Source organism: Miniopterus schreibersii (assembly GCF_964146895.1).
Source record: "Miniopterus schreibersii genome assembly, chromosome: 9".
NCBI lineage: Eukaryota > Metazoa > Chordata > Mammalia > Chiroptera > Miniopteridae > Miniopterus > Miniopterus schreibersii.
In genome coordinates, this window is record NC_138118.1 from 71,003,899 (window position 1) to 71,030,124 (window position 26,226).

The 26,226-nt window shown below is 37.9% G+C and overlaps 1 protein-coding gene across 1 annotated transcript in view; it reads left to right on the plus strand.

Moving 5' to 3' along the window:
• The window catches only part of ITGB8 (integrin subunit beta 8), a 76,422-nt gene that overhangs the window by 7,191 nt on the left and 43,005 nt on the right, over nucleotides 1-26,226 (plus strand). Inside the window, exons 2-3 of the mRNA XM_081147444.1 lie at nucleotides 18,339-18,424; nucleotides 24,986-25,157. Coding sequence (XP_081003570.1) covers nucleotides 18,339-18,424; nucleotides 24,986-25,157 — 258 coding nt within the window. The remainder of the gene's footprint in view (nucleotides 1-18,338; nucleotides 18,425-24,985; nucleotides 25,158-26,226) is intronic.

Consider the following 26,226-nt stretch of genomic DNA (forward strand, 5'->3'; position numbering starts at 1 on the left):
ACATTGAAAAAGACACTCAAGAAGGGAGTCAGTTTCAGGCATTCTGAGTTTTGGTTTAAAAGGTCCTTCTGAATGAGTGTTTCAACCACAACCACATAGAACCAGAGCACTAAGGTGAGAGCCAATGTACATAATCACGGTGCCTGACCTCTGAGGTTGGTAATGGAAATGAGGACGAAATGTTATTAGCATTAGTCCTTAATTCAGAGTATGAGCATGTTTGTGCCTCCTAAGGAATCCCACCCAGGCCACATGATGCTGGAGACATCTGATGGAACTCAGAAGAGGTGGGAGAAGGGGAGGGAGTTCCTGAGCATGTACCTGTGCCCTACTGAGGGCGGCATAGAACAGCTGGAGAATAAAGCCCAAAGCTCCCTATCATGGTGCATATGGTGTTGATATACATGTCCAGGGCTCACCTTTGGCTGCTTGGAGGGCAGCATAGCATAGATGCCACAGGTCAGTGCTCTCTGAGAACAGGGTTGCAGACTAGATTATCCAGTGATAGACTTATTATAGTAGAAATTGATTTATGGGCATTATGAAACTTCAGATATCAGGACTTTTTGGACAAATTATGCCTCCCAGAGATATTTTTTATTTTAAAGTTTAAAAAAGACTAATACTACTTTTGGCTGAATTACTTGGCAATGCAGAAATGTTTGGTCAGTTAGAATTGTCACTGGTGTTACACACCTATTCCCTACAGGATAGACTTCTAAAATACTGCCCAGATGGCATAAGATTTTTTTCTCCTACATGGGTACTTAACAATTCCTTTGGGCTTATTTTTAAAAACAAGAAATCTCATGTATGGAACCAGGGTTTCCTTGACCCTTTGACCAAATTAGATGCTTCTAGCTCTGTGTTAAAGAACTCAAGCTCCAGAGTACTCTCCCAGAATTGGGCCTTCAAGTTCTGTAGAGCTGCCATAGTGGCAATTTGTTAGGGGTCCTGATTGACAAACAGGGAACTAACCACCTAGAAGATCCCAAGAAATATGGAATTACACAAACTTTCGAAGCCTACCTCTCTAGTATAGTGGCATTCCTATATATGAAGAAATTTGGGTTCCCAAGAATTTTACCCATAATAGCACAAACTCACTTTTCTAGGGTTCTGAGGATGCTGTACAGTAAATGGCCCAGGATGGTCCAAATGAGTTGGTTAAACAAGGCAGGCTGCTGGATATTACCCAGATATACAGTGGCCACCTCCATTTAAGAGATCATAGGAGATACCACATGAACACTGGGAGACTGGCAGGGAATTCCAGAATCTGAGAGGATATTACCAAATGGCATATTTGGAAAGATGCCTTTCATTCATCCCCTCTCTAAGTCATTGGTGTGCAAAGGCGAAGTGTGCTGGAAAGCTGGGTATTTCGGGTTGTTCAGGAGGTAAGGCCACAGGTGAGAGCACAGAAGCCTAGGAACAGAGTTTGGATTCTGGTTGTCATTTGTTTGGAAATAGAGCAGAGCCCTCCAGGCCAGGAGAAGTGGATAAACTGGCCTATCTCTGCAAACTCAATGGATCTGTAATGTAGGTCTGACAGGGTAGAGAGGCTTTCTATAGCCTGTCATGGTGAGGGAGTACTCCTTTTTACCTATTCAAATATAATCATACTTAATTGTATATATATATATATATATATATATATATATATATATATATATATTTTATTTTTTTATTTTTTATTTTTAAAAAGGCAGCTTGGGAGCATTTAGTAGAAGTGTAGGAGTTGAACCTAAAAGGGTAATTGCGTGTTGGAAGACAAAAGAGATCTGAAGTACAAGGGGAAGCTGAGTAGAAAACAGGGGCTCAGATATCAAAGATTGGACCTGGGGCGGTGGATGCTGGGAGATGATTTCATTTCTCTGAGTGGATTGCTGCTGTTTTGCCATATTTTACTGATCCAGCTAAATGGGCTGACTCTCAATAGCAACCTAACAACACTGTGTGACTTCTGACAGCATATATTTAGGAGCCAGACAGAATAGAGAGGCAATCATGTATAAAAGGACCTGGCAAATTCCTTAAATTTTCACTGACCCTCCCTGTCTCCCCTTGAGGTGACAGCCTTCTGCCATCTGCTGCCATAGCACCCTGCCTATTCCTTTTTGTAGCACATTTGTTAAGGTTCTGTTATATGTCAATTTTTGATGTCATTCTATAAGTTTCACAAGACTGGTACCCTATTTTTAATCCCCTACATAATGTCATGGTTATAGCAGGTATCAAATAACTACCAAATAATTCATGGATGGATGAATGCCATCTAAATCAATACAACTTCCAAATTCCTTAAGAAGTGGAATTTTCTGCTTTCTATTCCCAGATGACAATGTCCTTTCCTCTTTTAACCAAATATTTGCCCACTCTTCCTTGTAATCAAGGAATCTTGTAATGAGACTAACAGAGCTGCCCATGAGAATGAGTTACAGTAAAACCCTGGTTACCGATAGTGCATATGAAAGGTATTATTTTAGTTAGTTAAATCCATGATCATTCATATTTTCACTCTTTCTTCTGAAAATCTTTTAAAGATGTATTTGTAAAATTTCCTGTCATGGTATGTATATCATTCAGCTTTTGAGATTTGAGGAAGGTTCACAGTTATCATTCAATCAATAAATCAAAAGGTATTTCTTGAGCACCTACTCAGTACATTAGGCTTGCACAAGTACTGGGAGCAGAGGACAAGTAAGACTTCATGCAGATGGGAAAGCTACAGTTGGGGAACCATGTGAGTACATAGCACAAGAGAGTGATGTGAAGCTGATGTGGGTGGTCTGGGCCATTAGTGCTGCAGGGCTTCAGACTTCTTCTGATTCAGACAGGATATAGGTCAAATGTGTCCTGATACCAAGGGAGAACCTTGAAGTGTCTTCTAAATATTAATACTTTGTTATAATGTTTCCTATGCTTTGGCAGAGAATTATAGCATAGAGCTTGACTTGCCCATCAGCACTCCTTACTCTCCATCTGAGTGTGTTTTTCTCTACAGAAGGTGCTAGACATATAGCAACTTCTAGTTTGCTGTACATTCTATTTATTTTGTCTATGGTCTGCTTTGTCCCATTAGAATGTGGTATCTATGCCAAGCCCCCACACCTGGAAGGAAATATGAACAGGACAGCATCTACCTCAATGATATGCCACTTTAAAGGCAAACACTTAAACATATTATAATTTAATAGGTTGGCACTTAAACATATATTATAATCTAATAGATTCTATAACTTAAACTAAAATCCAATAAATGCTAGTCATTTAACATATATTTTTTCACTGATGACTGGGTCAAAAGCACTGGTCAAGATATGTAAAAGACCTTAGGAAACAAAGGACAAAGAACCTTGTCCTCACGAGTCTTATATTTTGGATGCAGGAGAAATAAAATAAAAACTAAACATGACTATAAGTAATTTTACAGTAGGTTAGAAAGTGGTAAGTGCTATGGGAAATAGGAGAGCAGGATTAGGGGGTAGATGGGAGTTGCCATTTTAAACGGATTAGATGGGATTGATCTAATTAAGAAGGGATGTTTGAGAAAAGTTTTTAAAATTATTTTTGTATTGACTTTAGAGAGAGGAAGAGAGAGAGAGTAGGAGAGACATACATCAATTGGTCCTTCCACAGGCACCCCAACCAGGGATCTAACCCACAACCTAGGTGTGTGCCCTGACCAGGAATCAAACCTGCCACCTTTTGGTGCACAGAATGATGCTCCGACCAACTGAGCCACACTGCCAGGGCTGAGCAGAGTTTTGAAGGCTGGTGACAGAGTCAGCCTTGTGGATAACTGGAAGGGGGTCAAAAAAAGAGAGGATCTCTGGGGATGTAAGAAATGTGAAATAGGTGGGAGGATGGGAGGACTGGAGGTGGCAGATTGTTGGTGTCTACATCCTAGACGTGAGTTAGATTGAAAGGAGGTGGTGGTCAGAGAGGGTGATGTGGGAAATCAAGACTGTAGAGGGGCTGCAGTTACTGGTAATGGCAAGATCTAAACCCATGGCCATGGAAGCAAGTAGTTAAATCAGAGTGAAGGACAAAACACTTGGAGAGAACAAGGAAGTGAGACATCCAGGTATTGCAAAGATGACCTGCCTGTGCGCTGAAATTGCCACGGACTGAAACAGTACTGTTGGAGAGGGTAGCAACAGGCAAGGAGTGGAAATCCTCTAGAAATGAGAAGGCATCGCCCTGGGGTCATCAAATGCCTGCAATAATTCAGGGTTATGGGTGACATAACCTGAGTGCAGAGTGTGAAAGCTGGGAGGGATTAGAGATGTGGGAGGGGGAAGACCCTGGAAGTGGCAATGCAACTAAGGAGGCCAGCTATCTGCCTCCAGGCCCAGTGTCTTCAGGCTTGTGGGAGAAACACCAGCCATTATTCATGAGGTCAGTGAGATGCCTCATCCTCAGGGATGAGCCAGAGCAAGAAGGAATGGGAAAATTAATAGAAAACTAATACAGGGAATTCTTCTGGGAATGGACTATGAATTTTGGAGAGCACAAGGAGAGGGTTTCTGGAGTTGTAAAGGAGTGTAGATGGGGAAAGACGAGATTGTGTAGAGCCATATAGAGATTAGAGCATGTTGGGGGATGAGGGCCATCTGCAAGTCTCAGACTCCTTGAAAGGACTGACATAAACATGGATAAGTGAGATTAGTCTTTGTGTGCTCAAGGCTGACAGTGGAAGTGAGGCTCTGAGTGGGGAGGGAGAGGTTCTGGGCTTGTTCTTGATTCCAGTGGAAGGAAGGGAAGAGGTGTGAGGAAGCCTGATTTAGTTCTGGTTTGACAGGGCTCACTTTACCCGATCTTCTGCCAAGGGGAGATGAACTTTCTCTGAATGCCTTGGGATTCCCTTGACCCCTGATGACGAAGCTGACTTCCTGCGGAAGCGCACAATACCTGAGGATTATACCTGAAGGTGGCACAAACCAGCTGTTTTGGAAGTGAAAGGGTTTACTGAAGACTTTCCAAACTACCTAAGATCATCTTCCTGGGGGAATTTGCTTCTTGCTAAATAAATTTCCATATGTGTAATATGTAAATTATATACAGTTGTGAAAAACACACAGCTAACTTAACAAACAAAACACAAATAACTAAATAACATACATACAAATAACTCTAATTCAATGCAGAATGTAAGGATCACAGTGCAAATTTTTAAGAGTGGAGAGATCAGCTATATCCGAAGGGAGCAGGAAGAAATTGATGGCAGAGATGTGGAAGTGAGATAAGTTTCTAAATTGCATACTGGAGGACTGGAAGGATTGTAACACAGGGAAATGCCCAGCTAGCAGAGAGAGGAGGCAGACATACTGGTCAGGAATAGGGCATCAGGGGAGAAGTGAAAGAGAGCACAGAGTTAGATATAGGTAGATTTGTTTGAACTTTACTATTCAGGTGGCAGGAAATAAATCATCAAAGGCTTTTTATTTGATTGTTTAGTAGGGTAGTAATGTGATACATTAAGGACAGCGTATCAGGAAGTGAATCTGGCACTAATGGGTATAATGAATCTTAGTGGTAGATGACCGAGGTAAAAGACTGTGAGAAAGTTGCTACAATAGGGTGGGGAAAGTCCAGCCCACTGGCCCTATATGGCCTGAAAAAATCATTTGTTCTGGCCCTGCCATGGCCTCACCAAAGAGCAGCAGTTCCAGCCATCGCATTAGGGGTGAGTTAATTAAATGTTTGACCAAAGATAGCAGGCTAATTTTTAAGTTGATAATTTTGTATGGCCCATGAATGTTGTTATAAATATCCAAATGCCCCTTGGCAGAAAAAAGTTTCCCCACCCCTGCAAAGCAAATGATAATGTTTCTAAACTAGGGTTGACGTTCACTAAGGAAGAGGTGAATGTTAAAGATACCTAGGTAGAAGCAAAAAAGTCTTGGTGACTCTCAGGTTGTTGGGATAATAGTAGGGGGAGAAGTCAAGGTTCACCACAAAGATTTAAAGCAGAATAACCAGGAAAATAGCAATAATTAACAGAAATGTCAGTCAAGTCAGGAAGAGCTACTAATGGATAGGAAGATAATTTTTACTTGAGACTCTCAGATTTTGACGTTCTAGCAGGAATCTAAGTGGAATGTCCAACAGTTTGTTGAGAATTCAAGATGGAAATTTGAATGAGAGTTTGGGGCTACAGATACTAGTTGGTGATCATGTGTAAGAAGGTGAGACTTATAGTCATGTTAGTTCATGAAGCCATCAAGGAATAGTTTAGAGAGATGTAAAAATAGTCAAAGATATAAGAAGATAAGTAGGTGGAAGAAGTGATGGAGGACATTTAAACATTGCTAAATGCTAGTTGCAAAGTAAAATTAGGAAATCTTTGTTTGTTTTTGAGTGAGCAATTCACTAAACAGAGAGAGGTAATGATCTTCCCAAAAAGGAAAACTCTTCTCCCTCTGAAAGGAGAACAAAAACAATTTTAAGTATATTTTAAATAAAGTTGTTTAGATATTCTAGGTAATACAAAGGTAGGGTTAGGGTCATAGCACGTTGCTGACCAGCTATTTTGAGACAGAAATCGCCTGTGTGGCAGGCTATTTTGGTCAGCAAGGTGTTAAAATTACTTATTAATGTAAGGGCAGACACGAGTTATCTTGTGACCGGTTAGCGAGGTGTTTAAGTATGCAGACTTGGTAGAAGTTTTTTGGGGATTTGAGAAGAAAGAATTAAAATAGTTGAATGTAAGAAACGATGAGGGAAAGTCAACAAGAGATGAATAAAAGCAAGGCCTAGGGGCTAGGTGAGGTAAGAAAGGAATTTGGAAGACACCCAATCCTTAATACACCCATGACAGATAGTACCCCATAAAAGCAGTTTCAGATGCTAAGATTTAAGCTGTTGCATCACCCCATTTGTGTCTGATCTACTTCTGTTTATTTCCAACTTCACATTTAGAATTGCTGGCTCAGAAGCCTGCCTTCCGTCCCACGCTGTGGCTCCTCCTGAATTTGTCACTCATTCTGCTTCTCTTTGGTCTTTGGGCCTAGGAATTCTTTTATGGTTTCATGATCCAGGGGCCCCTTTAGCTCATGAGAATTCCCCACCACATTCCCTGGCCCCAGGAATTCCCAATGACTCTGTCCAAGGTGAAGGCAGTGTGATGAGAGGAAGATCTGGATGATTACATGGAATCCAGTGAGGTAGAAAACCATCAGCAAGATGAATATAAGTTTTAGAAAAGTCTCTGGTGATGGGAGCAAAGGTGGGGAGGGGCACATTAAATAAGAGCTTTGAACTTTGAAAGAATAGAGGTTGATACTGTTGGGAGGTAGGGAGTGGGGGAGAACTCTACAAGCAGCCAGTGAGAACAAGGAGATTAAAGCATTGGTTGAAGATTTACACAAAGAATGATGAACTCTGACAAAGATGAGCTTTGATGGAGAAATAGTAGTTCGACCATTTTGGGAAATATGAAGACTATGGAACAAAAATTTCATAATATAATATGGATTATAGATTAGTTCATGATATAGTGTCAATAATAAATGTCCTGAATTAATCTGTGGTGGTTTTGTAAGAGAATATCCTTGCTCTTAGGAAGTCACACTGAAGACTATGAGGCAAAGCATTGGTAATCGATATAAATTTATAAAGAAGTACCTAGCTTGGCCAGGCGTGGCTCAGCGGTTGAGCATCGACCTAGGATCCAGGAGATCGGGGTTCGATTCTCGGTCAGGGCACATGCCTGGGTTGTGGGCTAGGCAGCCGATCAATGATTCTCTCATCATTGATGTTTCTATCTCTCTCTCTCCCCCCTCCTTTCCTCTCTCTGAAATCAATAAAGATATGTGTGTGTTTTTTTAAAAAAAAGAAGTACCTAGTAAGATTCCAGCCAATGAAATTAAACTGGGCAATTACTATCTGAAATAATTTAAAATAATTAAAGTATTATGGAAGATTAAATTTCTATCCTATAAAATATTTAGGTGAAAATCTTTTCACTATAATTCAGAATTTCCTTTGAGCCCAAAAGTAAAATTTAAAATAATAATTTGGATCAAATTTGATATAATTTACACCAATACACTGCATCTAATTAAAGTGCCAATCAGTGGGTTTTGACAGATGTGTGGACCCATGAAACTACCGCTACAATCAGCATAGAGAACACTTCCATGCCCCAAAATGTTTGCTGTGTCTCTCTGCTGACAACGTTAAAACATAAAACAGCAAATGATTCTGCATTACTGGGCAACTGATACACCTAACAGATAGGGTTTGGGATGGCCTTTTAAAATAAACCTTTCATATTATAATATATTGCATCTTAAAATATTCCCACAAATTAGAAGAACTGCACATGCTGTAGAGCACATGTTCTCCCGCATCACATCATTACTCTACTTTTTAAACTGTTTTTACAACTCAGGGGATGGATATAGTGCACAAAGAGCAGGAGCATTTCCCCTCCCTCATCAGCAAGGAAGCAGAACCTCAGCAAAGTTAAATTATGAAGCCAAGGTCAGAACATAGGCAGAGAATAGAACAAGTTGCCTGCTGCCCTATTCCAGATTTGGCTTCCAGGGCAGAACTGGAAGTTCACAAATGGAAACAGCAACTACAAACATCATTTCAAGTGCTTCTGCCTAATTAGCATGCAGCCCAGAGCCATCCCCTGGCAAGAGGCTGGGGAAACACAGTTGTAAATGGAGAAGCGCTCCCCCATACTGAGCAAGTGCCAACCAGTCTAATTTAGGCATTGGTGAGATGTTCAGGCTGGGACTTTGGCATTAAAACTCAAAGTTTCCTTGTGCATGGAAACAAAATGAATTTAGAAAAGGGCACTGTAGCATTTAGGAAGGTCTTTGGCACTGAGGATAGAAAATAATCCTATGGGGAGAATCTAACATCTTCATCTCTAAAGTGGGACTAATGAGAGGAAAAGTAATATCATACTACTTGTGTGAAAGAATTATCTTGGCCTACGTGGGAATTACTTTTTAGTCATCACTCAAGGACTAATGATAGTATAATTAGCAAGGGTTTTAAATCATGCTTTGCTATAACTGTCTTTCTTTTGGTATTCCCTACTGCATATAGTGTTTAAGGGGAAAAAAAGGCTTTGTAGTCAGAACTGGGTTCAGACTTGGTCTCTGTACTTACTAGCTGTGTGACTTTGGGAGGTTACTTTGCCTAAGCTTTAGTTTCCCATCTGTTAAATGGGCATAGTAATGCTTTCCTCATAGGATTTTCATAGTTTCAATGAGATAATATATATAAGTGCTTGGTACAGGACCCAAAACAGAGTAATCAGTTAATAAATACTTATTTTTATTTTCTCTCATTTTAACCTATTGGGTATATAGATTTGATTTTTCAGGTGGCAGAGTAAAATATAAATAAATACCTTTTTGGTCTTTCAAATGTAATTACAGGAAAACCAAATGCTAAATGAACTAAAATTCACTTTGGATTTTAATTAATTTATTTTTTTCTATAGAACAAAATTCTTTACAATACAGGGTGTTCCTTTGCTGCTCTAATCAAGTGCACACCTGTGATACAGCTTCAGGTTTAAAAATAATGTAGAAAATGCATTTTTACTCTCTTGAGGCATTTCTTTTACCTCCTTCACTATGGCATTTGTGGTTTTGACATGAATTGCAGTGTGATTTTTTTTTTTTTTTTTTTTTTGGTAAGGGGAGAAAGGAAACTCCTACCTGCCAAGAGTTGGAGAGGAAAATAGGAAGAGCCCTGGAACTCTAGTGTGTTAGATTAAAAACATTATTTAGAGCAACAGAGTGGGAAATCGGTGGATATTCTGGCTTTTACAGAAAGGGAGTGTGCCTCATAAACAGGACAGTTGGAATGTATGGAAAAGTTCCAGTTAAAACAAGACACAAAGCACATGACTAATATTGCTTTTCCAAGTTAGACAAATGCAGCCCTAACCAGAATTTGCCTCAGGGGGGCCTCTGGAGCCCTCCCTGAACCTTCAGATTTTGATCCTTTTGGTAGTTCCAAGTCTGGAACTATACTGAGAGGTGCTGTGTTTTGACCCCCTTCTTTCTTCCTGAGTTTCTCCCACTTTCTCACAAATTCCCACCAGCTGAGTGAGTGTCAGAAGACAAACTGATATATTCAGGTAAAGGGGCAACTGCAAAACTAACTGTGATCCTCTTCAGGAATGATTATGTTGTATGTTGGATACCTGCTTGGCCACCAAGGGAAACTTCACTGTCTAGGAAATAGTATGAACTGCAAAGTCATTTTCACATGCAAATGACAAATATTCTTAATACCCTTTCATCTCCTTCCCAAATCAATGAGTATATATCAAGGTGTATATAGCATATAATCTAAAAACAAATAAATTTTAACCAGATTTCCGTGCTGTACTGACCCTTCAACACCTGCCAGACCCTCCTTAATGTGGAGAGATTCCTCCATCACGGACTCTGGCATTCTCTTTCCCCTTCCACATGTCCTGTCACCTCAGCATGGATCGCCTTGCTTATTGTTTTTATTTCTTGAACTACACCACCAACTACTACTGTTCACTTAGGGTGACCATGGACCCCAGCTTACCTGAGGAATTCCAGTACACACCTGCTGCACCCGTGTAATTAACAGTGCCCCCTTTCAACTTAAAACGTGGGCTCACGTACAGCTTAAGTTATACAATTGCCCAGTGTTTGCTGCAAACTGATTAGAACATGTGTAAATGAGTAACAAAGAGCACCCTTCTTGTGATGGCCTCTTTCAACACAAATGAGAGTCATCAGTGGCTTCTCCATGGTTCTTCCTATATATTCCGTCATGAACAGAGTTTTGCTTTATGCCATCCCAGCCCACTTTAAGTTCTGACTCATGTTGGGATTGCCCCAAACAGGGCAGGGCAGACTGATGGAATGTGTAGCACTGCCCTAACATTTCTTAACCTGCCCAGTGTTGAAAGTGGCTTTCCCCTGCTTTGCTTCTCTAGAAATTTTTATGCTAAGCATAAAACCCTACTTAATTCACATGAATTTTTGCTATGTAACAAGGGAGGTTGAAACTTGTCTCTGAAACATAAAGATTATAATAAAAGCTTAATAAACCTGGTTAATGAGAAGCAAAGATAAAATGCTATTTCTTAACTAGGGTATTATATGGACATTCTTCTCCAAAAGAAATTACTTAACCTTATGTAGGGGGAGGAAAGGAGGGGAACTTGCTGAATTGAAATTTGATTTGTCATGGTATTGCATCTGATAATGGTAGCATTTAAAAGGTCCTATTTTAATTCAGTATCATTCCATCATATATTCAGAGTTTAACTAGCCTTGCTTTAAAAAAAATCAGCAGAACAATACCAGAAAACCAATTATAAAGAAATTATAAAGAAATTTGAATTAACTCATGTTTCACACTTAGAAATATCAGGATGAGTTAATACAGATGTATATCATTAAGCAAACATAATTATATTGCCCTTTTCAATAAATAGGTCTGGGAAGTGAAGATTATTTTAAAATGTAAATAATCAAGAGCTATAAAAACCTAAGAAATTAAACTGCCAAGTTGATCTCAATTTAGGCTATCATTTGTTCCTCACACATTTATTGAGTGCGTTCCAAGCACTAGGCTCAGATTTGGGGCCTAAAGAAAAAACATAAACACCTGTCCTCCAAGGACTGTCAGCCTAGTATCTTACTTTTCCAAGTTATACAATTTCTTTTCCAAGGAAAAAGAAAACATGAAAAAACAAACAAACCACCTCTTCAAAGTGTATGGTCTACTTCATATAAAGTAATGTTCTGCTTAAAATTTCTTAAAAAAGCATTCACATTAATCCTGCTCAAGTCTTTCTCTTATTATCAAAATGCAGATGAATTTTCCTCTTACATCAGAAACAGTTCTGAGAGACAACCGAGAATGGGGGCAGCAACTCCACAGAGATGTGAGTGGCCCAGGCCTCCTTTACCTTTTGCAACCCTGAGCATTGGCTTCAGTGAGAAAGCATCCTTTGGGTACGAAGAAGGCCGCTGCTGGTCTAGACATCCTTTCGTACAGCTGGTGCACTATCCCCTGCTGCTCTGAGTTCTGGCCATTAATGGCTCATAGCTGCTACCTTCTCAAAAGAATTGTCCTCCGTCAACGCAGACCACATGGCTCAGAGATGCATGAGGTTAACCCACCCTAGCCCCTCCAGCCCCTTCCAGACTGCCCTCATCAGTGACAGGCTGATGGGAGGGTATAAAAGCCAGACCCCTACCCCCTGCCCCAAAGTGGCACAACATCGTTGTGTCATTTGTGCTCTGAGTTCTGGGTGGAATCAGGCTGAGGCCAACTTCAACTACAATAACATCTTTGCTTAGCGCCTTGCCAGTCCTGACCCCTTACCTCACTTCCCTTTCAGTAAGTCACTTGCCAAGGATGTCTATCTCAGGTTCTTCCTCTGGGGAGCTAAGACAGTTAGCTTTCCTCACGATGTCCTCATTCCCTCCCCCTTCTTCTGAGCCCCTATGTAAGAACTGAACATCATCATACCACCACCTATTCCTCCAAACGCACCTTGAGACCATCAAACCTGATCGCCGGAACAGCTGACAGAGAGGACAAGGAATGAATCCACGCTGCTTTTCACTGAACATAAATACGGGTGTATGTTTTCTCAAGTACAAGTAGAGGCCAAATTCTTTAGACAAAATGGTTTTCCCCCTTAAAGATACCCATCTTCATTTTCATGGGCTGATTGCTTGTTTGCTACTAGTTTGAAACAAATATGGTAGACGTAGAGGAGAGGAATACTCTAGGCTGGGTGTTGCTGCTAAGGAGTACTTTCTGGATGTATAATTTTGTAGCAAACCATGATAATTAAAATTAATTTTTCAACGAATTATGTATGAACACAGAAGACATATGCATTTGTTGCAAAAAATAGTAAGCTGAATTTCTGCCACAAATCTATTACTTTAATTCTTTTAACTATATCTGTTTCTTTGTCTATTTCAACAGTAAAATTATGTTTCATATATTCTGAATACTAAGTGAAAGAGCCAATGAAAAATGCTACTCAATAAAGAATGCAGTTTTGTATTATGTTTATATGAAGTTTAATGGGAAAAAACTAGGCAGAAGAGAGAAATACCAGTACTTGTACTATTTCCTTGCTCCCTCTTTTGACACACTGCCTCAGGCGCTACCTTCCCCCTAATACATCTCCAGATCTTCAGAGCTTCCTACTCAGACCTACCTTTCCCATGCTTCTGCCTTTTCTCCCATGCCCCTTTAATTAACCCTTATTAAAATTTAATTGACTTTGGTTTTGTTACCTGTGCCTGCTTTTCCAAGAAGTAGCCCTAACAACTTCTTCCCTCCCTATATTTTTGTAGGGGCTTTTAGGAAACAGTTCCTCAATCAAAACTTGGAATAACTAGGTAGTGGCAAAAGATCTATTTCTTCATTTTGATTTTTCTTATCAAACGATAGCATATTTTAAATTTCTGTGAGAAACAGAGCTTTCAATTATCAGGTTATATATTTTGAAGGTGTCTATAAAATTTACATGACGATGATGAACATCTAGAGCAGCGGTGGGGAACCTTTTCTCTGCCAAGGGCCATTTGGACATTTATAACATCATTCGAGGGCCATACAAAATTATCAGCTTAAAAATTAGCCTGCTATATTTGGTGAAGCATTTAATTAACTCACCCCTAATGTGATGGCTGGAACTGCTTCTCTTTGGAGAGGCCTTGGCAAGGCCAGACTAAATGACTTCACGGGCTGTATATGGCCAGGGGGCCAGACGTTCCCCACCCCTGCCCTAGAGCAAGGAGACCCCAAAGTTACACTGCAAACTTTATTCTATCTGTGGTCAATTTGCCTGGTATTGAATGTTATCAGAGTATAATATGTACTCATTATAACAGTGTTTACTTTGTTATTGTTTTTTAAAGGAAGTAGCTTTTATAGTTATCCAAGTTTAATTTAATTTGTAGAGTAAATGTAATTAGGAAGAGGATACTGCCTGGAAAAAAATAGTGCGTTTCTGTTTTTACAAATCATTCTACCAGGAGTAATAGGGGAGTCTACAATGAATATTTATCAATTTTAGTTGTTCCTTCTTCCAGAAAACTATGGAGATCCTTTAAATTTTGTTAAAATTTTGTGGCATAGACTTTAGAGCAGAAAAACATTAAAAATGTTTCCTAAAACTTTTACTGATCTGATCACTTGCCTTATAGAAAGATCCCAATCTAAACATTGACTCTTCTATTGTCTTCTTTAATATTTTTGTCCACTTTCTTCCTCCTTTCACTTCTATGGATTGAATATGCTCAAAATAATATGAATAAACCCATCACCTAAATTAAAGACCACCCAAGAGAGTGTCATGAATATGCAGTTTCTTGATTTTTGTGTACTCTATCCTGTTAACAATGGATATTTATCATACTTCATGAAAGACAGTTACAGAGATCTTTTCACACATGTCCTAAACATTTAATTCTGGGAAATAACTCAAAAATTATTCAGATTAAGCCAATGTCCACTTTGCAAATGCGAACAAACTGAAGGTGTTTGAAGACATCTTCAGAAATCCAATTATAGTCACGCCAAAATTGTATCTGTGATAGATTGAACTGATATGTATATACTTGACTAAATTGGCTTTTAAAAATCAATAACTAAAATACAGTAACTTTTACCTTAATAGTGATTTTTATATATTAGCTATATTTTTAAACTTTTGCCTTTATGACCCAAGTGACTTTCATTTTAAAGACAGCCAGTTACATTTACAACAAATTTAAAGACTTATAATGCCTTACTTTTATGAAAGCTAGAATTAAATCAAGTATATGTATGAATATATATATCTGTGTGTATATATATATATACACACATATAAATTATATAATATTAATTATAATAACACTACAATAGTCCCTTTACTGAGTTTCTACTATACCATAAGCACTATTCTTGGCATGCTTATACTTGCTCATTTCATCTCCTATTGGTGTTTTGATATAGGTGTAGCTAGCCCTGTGTTACAGTGGAGGAAAAGGAGCCTCAGAGAATTTAGATAGCTAGCCTAAGGGCACATAGCTACTATGGAGGAGTGCTATGAAAATTTGGAACTTTGTTCCCAGTATCCATTTAGCAATGCTACCTCATCGCATCTGTTACCTCCAGTTCTAACAAAATGAGAAAAAGTAAGGCTCTCAGCCCATTCTCAGAGATGAAGGAATAGAATTATTCAGAATATACAAACATACTGACACTATGATGTTTAATCTTCTACTGATTTCTGTCAAGACAGCACATTTTTTAACTACATGTGATTTGTGAGGCACTTAGGGCTAAAAAAAAAAGTACAAAAGACGGATCTGAGGATATGTGGTTTAATGCTTCCATTGGCTTAAGGATTTCCAGTATGATCCATAAAAAAAACTATCCTTAATGAAAACACTGTGCGAGAACATAAAGAACAAGGTGTTTAATGCCACATCACTGGACAAATAACTGGACAAGGACCTGCCACTATCATAGACGGAAGAATATGAGAGCTGCTGGGAAACCACCTCTAAAAAGTAGCCTTCCTGTGACACTGAATCAGGGATAGGAATGAACTGAGTAGACCCAGAGGCTGATGACAAACTGTCAGTGTCTGTAAACAGAAGTCCTGCACTGATGTGTGTGCAGTGTAAAGCTTTCTGTTTGCACAGAAGTGTGTATATGATAGAAACACAGATTCCTAACACATAGTGACAAATAGCTCCCACAGTCGCATGTCTATTTAGTGTAAAGAATTGCTATAATTGATGTTATACTTTTGTGTTAGGTATTTAATGACTTGCACCTTTTAAAATTAAAAAGAAAATCCTTACAATTTTCTTTACTGAAGTGTATCTGGCTTGTCTTCTGTAAAGTCTAACGATGACGCTCTCCAGCAATTACATCTGACACTATTCCCATGGAGTCCAATTTATGGCCTTCCTCCAGTTTCCAGTTCTGCAGAACCATGAGGCCCACCTCCTCATATCCATTTATGGGATCACTTTCTGGTAGTTACATAGATGTGGAGAAATGTCAGCCTTTGAACCTGGGAAGTACTGACAGAACCAAAGTCTCTCCCCTTCTGAGTCATCATCCTGAGGCATCTGAAGTTTAAGAACAGAAGTTGACCAAGAACTTATTAAAGAAAGCAGAATACAAAGAGAACAGAGTTTTGTTTGTACATTCATTATTTACCTCATGTGCTATGGAAGTGGGAGCCTGACTTGAACTTGAATCTGGGTTAACTTAGGACAGAGAAAACCATTACAAACATGAAGAGCAGAATGTCATAGAATCTGCTGCTTCCCTTCCAGGAGACTACAGTCTTAACTGCCAGAGCAAAAGTCCTACCTATTCAGTGAAAGGCTTGGTCAAGTCTGATCTGTAATAAAATTAATTCCCTGTTCCAATTGGGTCAAGCTTAAGAGTTGGTAAAGGTCAAGTTAGGTCTGCAAATGTGCTTGATTTCTAGACCTAAAGTGGTTTTCTTTCTGGGAACAAGTAAAAAGGTCACTTGCTCTTCTGACTACTTTAGGAATAAGCAGATTTTACAGTTTTCCAGGCTAAGCCAGTTGGCAGGTTTTTAGTCTATGGAGTCTTCAGAGTTAGGTGGCCACACTGGTAGTAAAGGGAGCCCAAAACATTAGTTATTTTTTGTCCTTGGAATTCTAGGCCAGTGAAGAAAATTCTAGGCCAGTGACTATATTAATGAAGTTTTAGATAATGTATTTTAAGAGTTGATATAAAGCCAAGGACAAAGGGTGCAAGGGGACACAGGAGATAATAGAGCAGCAGGGATGTCAGGGAAGGGTACTTGCAGCTTAACTCCTCGGTGTCGGGTTACAGGGAAGAGTACTCACTACCATCCAAGTTAGCACCTCTCTGCTATGATTAACCCCTACAGGTCCTCTCTCTTTCTTCCCACTGCCAGCTCCCATCCCATACTACCTCCAGATAAGAGCTGTTTTAGACCTGATTTCTAGAATGTTTGGGGCAAGCTGAAAAAGAAGAAAAAGAGAAACCAATTGGATGGGGACGGCTAGAGACTGTGGGCTCTCTCGTTCAAACTGCATGTCCGTGTGACTGTGCGCACACATGCCGTCTTCTTTCGTGCCTATTACACTTTTTTAAAGAGATAAACACAGATTAGAAGAAACAAAATGAGATGACAAAGAGATATACTAGATTCCACTGCCTCTGGGGAGCCATCCTTAAACACGCCCTTTTCACCCCCACCCTTCCCTCTAAGGCGTAGTGGGAAGCTCCTCACTATGTTCATAGTGCCTTGGTGATCCCCTGTGCTTATCACACTGTATTTCATGGTTTGTTTCTCTAGTTTTCCTCTCACCTGGATTGCCAGCTCCTTACAGCCAGCATGTCTACGTTGTTTACTGTGTGCCTGTGAATTGGACATAATTCTGTGGTTTCCAGTGTCCTTGGGACATTTCACAGTAAATAGTAAAGGGTGGGATGTAGGAAGCATGTAAGAAGAATATAGAAAGTATGTGATTAGTCCACTAAAAACTCCTAATAATTTATGACTCATTATTATATTTTATGTGTTTAAGTCTATAATGATAAGCCTTTTTTTAATGGTATAAGTAGTTAGTGGCTAGAGGGGTAAAGGTAAATAGTTTCCAGGCACAGCTATGTTATGAAAATGTCACACCCAAGTGTAGGTATCTATGGAAAAGTGACGTGGTCATGATGTTAAAGTGATCAAGTCAGAGAAATGAAAATAACTAAAACAACCGATTCATTTTAACCACTTTATCTTTAAAATACTAAATCATATCTGGTCCTGATGTCCTTCAAGGCAAAATAATATTAACACAAATTAATTACAATATATGTCCATCAAGATTATTTCTCAGAAAGTTCATTCACTATGACTCAACATGGATTTACACGTTGAGACTGAGGTCTGTGTTGATTATTTTTACAGGAAAAATCCTAGATCCAAAAACACCTCATTAGTTCAGATAATATGAAATACAGTGAAACTTGAATACATTAAACACTTTGGAGGGTCCTCTCCTATTGCAGCAGAATTCAAGCCAAACCCCCAAACCTAGCTAAAATCACATTTTAACTGCTCTCGTGTTCCCCAAATAATAAAATCCAAAAATAACTCTCTGGGAAATGCAGTATCTATTAATAGTATCTTCCCAAAGAAGTTGTATAGTTTTTGATGTCATGTACTTAAAACTGTTGGTCAGTTTATTTCGGTTTTCAAAAAACATTTCCGTTTAGAATTCTATATACCTCCAAACAGGAGAGTAAACCATAACCCCCCATCTTGTCTTGCGTTACAGAAAACAGCAGATGTGCATCTTCCAATGCAGTATCCTGCACCAGGTGCCTTGCGCTGGGTCCAGAATGTGGATGGTGTGCTCAAGAGGTGTGCCCATTTTTTCTTTCTTTTTTTGCTCTATTCTGTTTTTCTCACAGTTGCCCTTCTCTCTAGCATAATTTCATTGCCCTGAAATTCTGTACCTTGAAGGTGCATCAAGAAAAGGATACTGATGAGCATCAGGAAAAATTTACTTGGTTTTATGCTTGGAAACAGCCTATCTGGCTGAATATAAAGTATAACCTTTTTATTAGGAAAATTATGGTAATTTTGAAATGAAGTGCAAACCATTTTATGTTTTCCATCTGTTCTATAGAGAAAATTGGCAAACACTGAGAGTAACTTTTGCTAGGTCAGAAGGCTTTGTGTGAAATTCTTGCTGCAGCTTGGGGCATTAGGTTATATATCCAAGCTGGATCGTTGTCTTGTACTTGCTTATTTAAAAAAAGCAAGCTATTTTATTGGTCTGTTTCATTCATTTTTATTTAAAATACTTGAAGGTAAGTCATTTACTCTATCATAACATTGTGCATCAATTCTTTAGTTACTTATGGAAAATGGGGTGCTTTTTTTTTGACACGCGACCCTGCTCATGTGATATTGTGCACATTTAAATTCTGCGGAATGGAAAATAATTCAGTAATGTTTATTGTTCAAAATTAGTGTTTTATATTCTAACAAGAGAAACTTATCCCAGTAACTTCTTAGTAAAATAATTATAATGCATTCCTTCTTCCTTGGCTCTAAAGTTGTGTTGTGAATGTTGTTGGTAATCTTCAATCAGAACTACCTTCTATAATAAGTTGCAATAAAGAAGCCATCTGCTAATTTGGGGTTTCTTTTATGAGACTGGGCCTAGGCAGTTCTGCATTTATTTTATGTAGCCCCTAAGACTTGGAACAAATAGATCTTTAATGGCCTTTTGCTTCACATGAAGGGAAATCTCTAGCTTTAGCTCCTCTGATTTAGCTCAAAAACTGCACCTACCATCATCTTTTCAACCTCTCTTATTACTGCTTGCTCTTGTGCATCCCCCAGGAAGAAAAAGAAAGGTGAAAAGTAGCAAAGGATGGTGGACATTACTTTATTCTATGAATCAAGTCAAGAAAGAGGCATGGGGGAGTGGGGCTCACAAAACAGCAGCCATGTCTGAAAGTAAGCACTCCTCCTACTGAGAGCCTCAAGGCTTCTTCAATGTAGACTGGGTTTTACCAGTGAAAAAATCAGATGTCACTCAAAACTAAGTGGTGCTTTACCAGAACCCACGGAGCCAGGCAATCCCATAAGAGGACAATTCCAAAGTTCCTGGGACCAATCTCATTGCTTCCACTAGCCACATCATTAAAGGAGCTGTCCACTCCTACAGGCTGACCAGACATCATCAAGAGAAAGAACGTAGTAATAAATTTTGAAAGATTGTCCATTGCTTAGGCACGCATGCAACTGATGTCTATCATCCTCAATCAGCAAGGGTGGAGGGACAAGGAAGGAAGATACGGTTTTATCTGTTCATGATTAGAAGAGATAAACAGTAACAAATTAAGCCTGGTTTATATGATTTTCAAAGCTGGTCAAAAGTAAAAGAAAAGCTGAAGGAGTTCATCATCATCAAACCAGTATTACAAGAAATGTTAAAGGGACTTCTTCAAAATGAAGAAGAAAAAATAAAAAATATGAATAAGAAAATCTCACAAAGAAAAAAAAATCTCAGCGACAAAGGCAAACACATAATAAAAGCAATGGATCAACCAACACTAAGCTAGTACAAAGGTTAAAAGGCAAAAGTAGGAAGATCATATGTAATTACAACAGTAAATTAAGGGATACATACAAACACACAAAAGAAGTAAAATATAATGAAAAAAAACATAAACATGGAGGGGGTGAGTAAAAATGGTAGTGATTTTAGAAAGTGTTTGAACTTAAGCGACTATTAACTTAAAATAGAATGCTATAAACATAGCTTGGTATATATGAAGCACGTGGAAAACACAAACCAAAACTCTACAAGAGACTTATAAGAAATAAAGAGAAAGGAATCCAAACACAACACCACAGAAAGTCATCAACATACAAGAGAAGAGAGCAAGAGAATAAGAACAGAAAACTACAAAAACAATCAGAGAACTATTCGTAAAATGGCAGTAAGTACATACCTCTCAATAATTACCTTAAATGTAAGTGGATTAAATAGGCCAGCCAAAAGACAAATGGATAAAAAAAGAAGTGGTACATATATACACAATGGAATATTACTCAGCCATAAAACAGGATGAAACCTTACCCCTTGGGACAACACGGATGGACCTAGAGAGTACTGTCCCAGGTGAAATGAGTTACAGTGAAGGACAAATACCATATGATTTCACTTATATGTGGAATCTAGAAAGCAGAATAAACAAACAAAACAAAAACAAACTCATAGATAAAGAAACAAACTGATGGTTCCCAGATGGGAGTTGGTTTGGGGGGGCTGGGTGAAAAAGGTGAAGAAATTAAGAATTAGAAATTGGCAGTTATGAAACAGTCACGGGATGTAAAGTATAGCTTAGAGAATATAGTTACTAATATTGTAATAACTATGTAAGGTATCAGACATATTGGGCTGATCACTTCATAAATTATATAAATGTCTATATGCTGTACACCTGAAACTAATATAACACTGAATGTCAACTGTAATTAAAAAATAAAATTTAAAAAGTTTAAAGAAATAGAATTGGTATCTTTTTTTTAGTATTCATGCCCTGAAGCTAAACTAATGATCAGTTTGTTGTAAGCCCTTTAGCTAAGAGACTATTATGACCTGAATAAAATTAAACCTAGGACCAGATAGTAGATAAAATAACTAGTACTAAGATAAGAATGACAACTGTACTATAAATAACAAAGTGTTAAAAACCTCTCTGTGTGTTCTCTCTCTCTCTCTCTGTTCTTTTTTGCTTCCTCTCCCTCACCCCTGTCTCTTTCTCTTCAACAACAACAAAAAGTAAAAGATTGCTAGAAAACTTACACAGGATATTTACTCAATTTGCCTGCATTCTTGTGTAGCATGTAAATATGCCAGTGTATATATATTTTGCCTTCTCTTTCTCTCCATGCTACATAAAAGCAACTGAAAAATATTTAAGATGGAATCTTAGCGATACTACCTAGTTTAATGCCTCATGCTCCTTTTCAGCATATGTGAAAAACTTGACCAGTTTTTCTTCCTTTCCTGCCTGATATGTCAGATACAGGTTGTGATTGCATAGCCAGAAGTTTAGAGGGCAGCCTTGCAGCATAATTATATTAAAATGATACAAAGGGCATTCACTGTCATAAAGAAGATGATATAATTTTCATTTCTGTGAAGATTGTCAATTTGAAACTCAGAAGGGCTCAGAAATGAGTAGGAGAAAACGCTTTTCTTATTTATCTCCCCAGATTATTCCATTAAATGGGTGAAATAACTGAGGAAAAGCCAACCAGGGTAACGTCAACATGGGCTTTTCTTTCCAAATAGGTTTTATTCTTTTTTTAAAATACGAAGTAATATATTTTAGAAAGAACAAGAATACTTAAGTTATATAATAAACAAAATGAAACACTTTTGAGGAAATTTTTATATGACATAAAATTTCCATGACTATAATATCAATTCAGTTAATAACCTCAAAATAACTATATTTATACTATAGAATTTGATGCCAAATTTAAAAACTCAACATCTAATCCTAGTTTTGTTGTTGTTGAGGTTATTGGGGTGACATTGGTTAACTAAACCATACAGGTTTCAAGTGTACAACTCAACAAAACATCACCACCAAACAGGTTTTAGATGTAGACCATCAAAGTATGAATTTGCTGGAGTATTTCTTGTAGAAAAAGTAAAACATAAGAATTAGAAGAAATTAAAATGCCACAAAACACCAAAAATTAAACGGGTGTGGCTTGAAATTCTTTTCTTTTATACAAAGTGGAAAGTAGGCCACAGTAGATAGGGGCAGCATTCCATTCTTTATTTTGATGCCACAGTCTTTTCTTTCCTTTTCAAACCTAATTGTCAAATTGGCAATGTTTTTATAACTTGGTGTGTTTTTTTCGACAGAAGTTAGCTACTTTATTCCTATTATTATTATTTCTGGCCTCTGCATTGGCCTTGCCCAAGCCAGGCATACTTCTTTCTGCCTGGGGCATTTACACAGTATGTTCGCTTTTCATGTGTTTGTTTTTTTTTTCCTCCAGAAGTCCCTGTAGTTCACTCTCTGATCCTTCACAGTTTTGTTCAAATGTCATCTGACCATGCTACTTGAAAATGCAAACAATATCCCATCTCCTTTTCACATTCTTTTTAAAAATTTTAAATTATATTAGTTTCAGGTGTACAACATTATTTTTACAGTGGAGTAAAAACAGCCACGCTGCTTTAGACACTGAAGAATAATTGAGACTATTTGGCTTGTGTCAGCAAACCGATTTGACATTCAAAGGTCAAGTGGCATAGTGTGATGTATAGTAGCAGTGAATTAACCACACTCACTTCTTTTCCATTCTGTCTATACAAATAGTAAAATCCCTGGCTGAAAAGAAAAATCAGAGTTATTTGTATTTTATTCCTTTTCTGATTTGAAGGCTTGGGATTTTTACATCTGTAAAACACATGTGGCCCTTGGTCTGTGTCCTGTCGTGTGAGGCCTGAATGAACACATATTCCTCAGGTTCCGGCACAGGTGGGATCCCCCATCCCAATCTGGCCTGAGGCTTTCTGAAGGAAAGTAACATATATGATGAAAGTATATGCCACCTCTCTCTGAGGAACCAGAGAAACAACTTTCTCCAAGTTGTTTATAAACCACAGCTCACATTCAGTACCTCTAAATTTTATCAATAGAAAGGATACATTTGGATACACAAAATTAAGGCTTTGAACACTTTAAACTTCAGGCTAAAATCTAGGTGTATGGTCAATAGCAAACCAAGTTGAATTTTCTGTTTCCACGAAGTCCTTTACCAAATGACACCTGAAAGTCTTGATTGAAAAGGAAATATTCTCTATTGTCTTTTAATTATGTTTAAATTACAAGTGTTCTCCACACTCTAAGGATCAGTGCTGTAAAGGGTCACATAGTAAAAATTTTTAAGTTTTGTTGGCTACATACTCTCTGTGTTGCATGTTCTCCTTATTATTGTTTTACAGCATTTTTAAAATGTAAAAAGCATTTTTTTAGCACTAAAGCCATACAAAAACAAGCCATGGCTTTTCCCATTCCTATTCTAAATTGAGATGAGAATTAAATTAAAATCCTTGTATGAATGTTTTTATATTGCCTATCACCGTGCCATCTAATTACTCTCCACTGCCAGGGATGTTTTTGTTCATCATTAGTGAGTGATCTCATATTCAACTCATATTAAGATTAATAATCTCCAGAGCCCTAGGACAATATGTACGTCCCGTAACTTTAATGTCCGTGATAATTACATTTACTTGCTTAATGGCTGGATTCACTGATGGTCTGTTGACTCTTTGATGAAGGGAACTCTGTTATCTTGTTGCATTCTGTATCCTCAGCACCTAACAAACTTCTCTGAGTAAGTATCCAATCAACATTCTTTGATTGAATGATTAATTGATTGGAAATCCAGTCCTCTGAATCAGCTGAACTAAAGGAGGAATAACTGAATGCTAGATCGAAATAGCCAGGAAGATCACTGAGCAAATAAATATCTAGCTAATGTGTAAGCAAATATCACAAATAATTCAAGCCAACATTATATATAATAAAACATATTTCTATACTTGTCAATATATATCTTGTTCTTAGGAAAAAACCTGAATGGTTACATGAAGAATAAAAACATCAGGTGTGTTTTTTTTCTCAGCTAAGATAAACTAAATTTTAAGGTTGCTCCATTAATTCCAATTTATTGGATGGTTATTGTATAAACATCAACTAGCCAATGCTGAATGGTAATGAAAGTTCTAGATTCAGTTGCAAAATCAAGAGAATTTGAGCTGCCATCTTACCTCCCTGCCTCATTATGAGCATCGATCATCCTTAGTTTATTGAATTACTCTTTTGTGTATAAGAAGTTGGCAGATTTCATAGTCTAAGAGCTGCAGATTTCCAATTCACTCTCTGATGAATTTTCTGTACGTAATTAAGCATGTGACATCTGAGGACTTGCTCTCATATTCCAAACATAACAGTATATAATAAACATACCAGTTGAATTCTTTGAGAACTAAGGCTCAAATTTAGAACCACTGAATGGTCCATTTGAGATAAATTTTCTTTTGGAGCAGTCTTTCCAAAGTAAAATATTTAGAAAGAATTAAATTGGTATAATTTTACAGTGACCAGTTAACAATATTTAAAGTAAGTGGTTTAAATCTCCTCTTTAATATTCATTTTCTTCTTTTTAAATAAGATTTAGAAATTAAAGCTTTACTTAAAACAAATTTGTCAGTACTTTTATTGGAAACATGCAGCTACTTTGAACAGTTGCATAAGTGGTGCAAGATTAGAAGATGGCTTCTTTGCAACATTTGTTATGTGGTTTTCTTTGGTTATAATTGAGATGATATGCACTAAAAATGTCAGTGATTTTCCTTCTTTTAAACAGGATTTCATTTCAGGTGGATCAAGGAGTGAACGTTGTGATACTGTTTCCAATTTAATAAGTAAAGGATGCTCGATTGAGTCAATAGAATACCCGTCTGTGCATGTAATACCAGTTGAAAATGAAATTAATACCCAGGTGACACCAGGAGACGTGTTGGTCCAGCTGCGTCCAGGTTTGGTGATTTCCAAATAAATTTATGATTCTTAATTTGAAATTACATTTAGTTTTATTTTCTCACTGTTAATATTTTGTGGCAGGCAGTATTGTCGTAGTGAAAATAATAGTGGGCTCAAAATCAGGAAATCAGAATTCTAGCCTTTATTGTGCCTATAGCTAGCTAGCTGTGTGGCCTCAGACACTCTAGCAAACCTGACCACACTATATTATAATTATGTGTTTCTAGACTTGATCACATTGTAGTGTAATTGTGTTCCTGCTCTACTGCCAGTTCTGGAGGAAAGAAAACATATTTTATTCCACTCTGTTTCTCTAATACCTAGAAGAATGCTGGCATATAGTAATCATTCCATAAGTATTTGTTGAACATATTAGTTGAATAGTTAATTAGTAAGAGATGAGAATTAGGCTAAGTCCTTAGAGTCTTTATGATAAACTTTTAGACACAAAACTATAATTCATAATTGTCATAATTAACTTGAGCAGCTTTGTAATGGCCCCTGAGATTAATACACACTCTTCCTCCTATATTTCTTGTGTACTTGCCCTTCCATCACATTGTATTCCACAGTCTGGCATTTGTAGTAGGCCACTAGAAATTATTCATTTTCCTCCAGTACCAGAGAATCCCAATGTACTACCTCATATGGCAAGATAAGTTCAGGTATACAGGTATGCATCACTCAATTAAATGTATTTCGTTTTAACCAGTATGCAAGACTTCATTATTTCATTCTGGGCGGTCTTGTCCTGTCATTAAAATTTTAAATAACCATTATTGACACACAACCTCCCTATTCCAAAGCTGAACTATTTCTTCCACACTCTTAGATTACCAGATAAACAAAGTCCATTTCTTTTGGGGCCTTAAGCATGTTTCCAGCTTCCAATTAAAACTGTGCTCCTCAGAAGGCGGGAGTGGGGAGTGTCGGGGGGAGGAGATCAATCAAAGAACTTAAATGCATATACAGTGGTGCCTCGGCTTTCAAACATCTCTGTTGATGAACATTTTGGTTTACCAACGCCGTAAACCTGGAAGGAAATGCTACGGTTTTTGAACACGC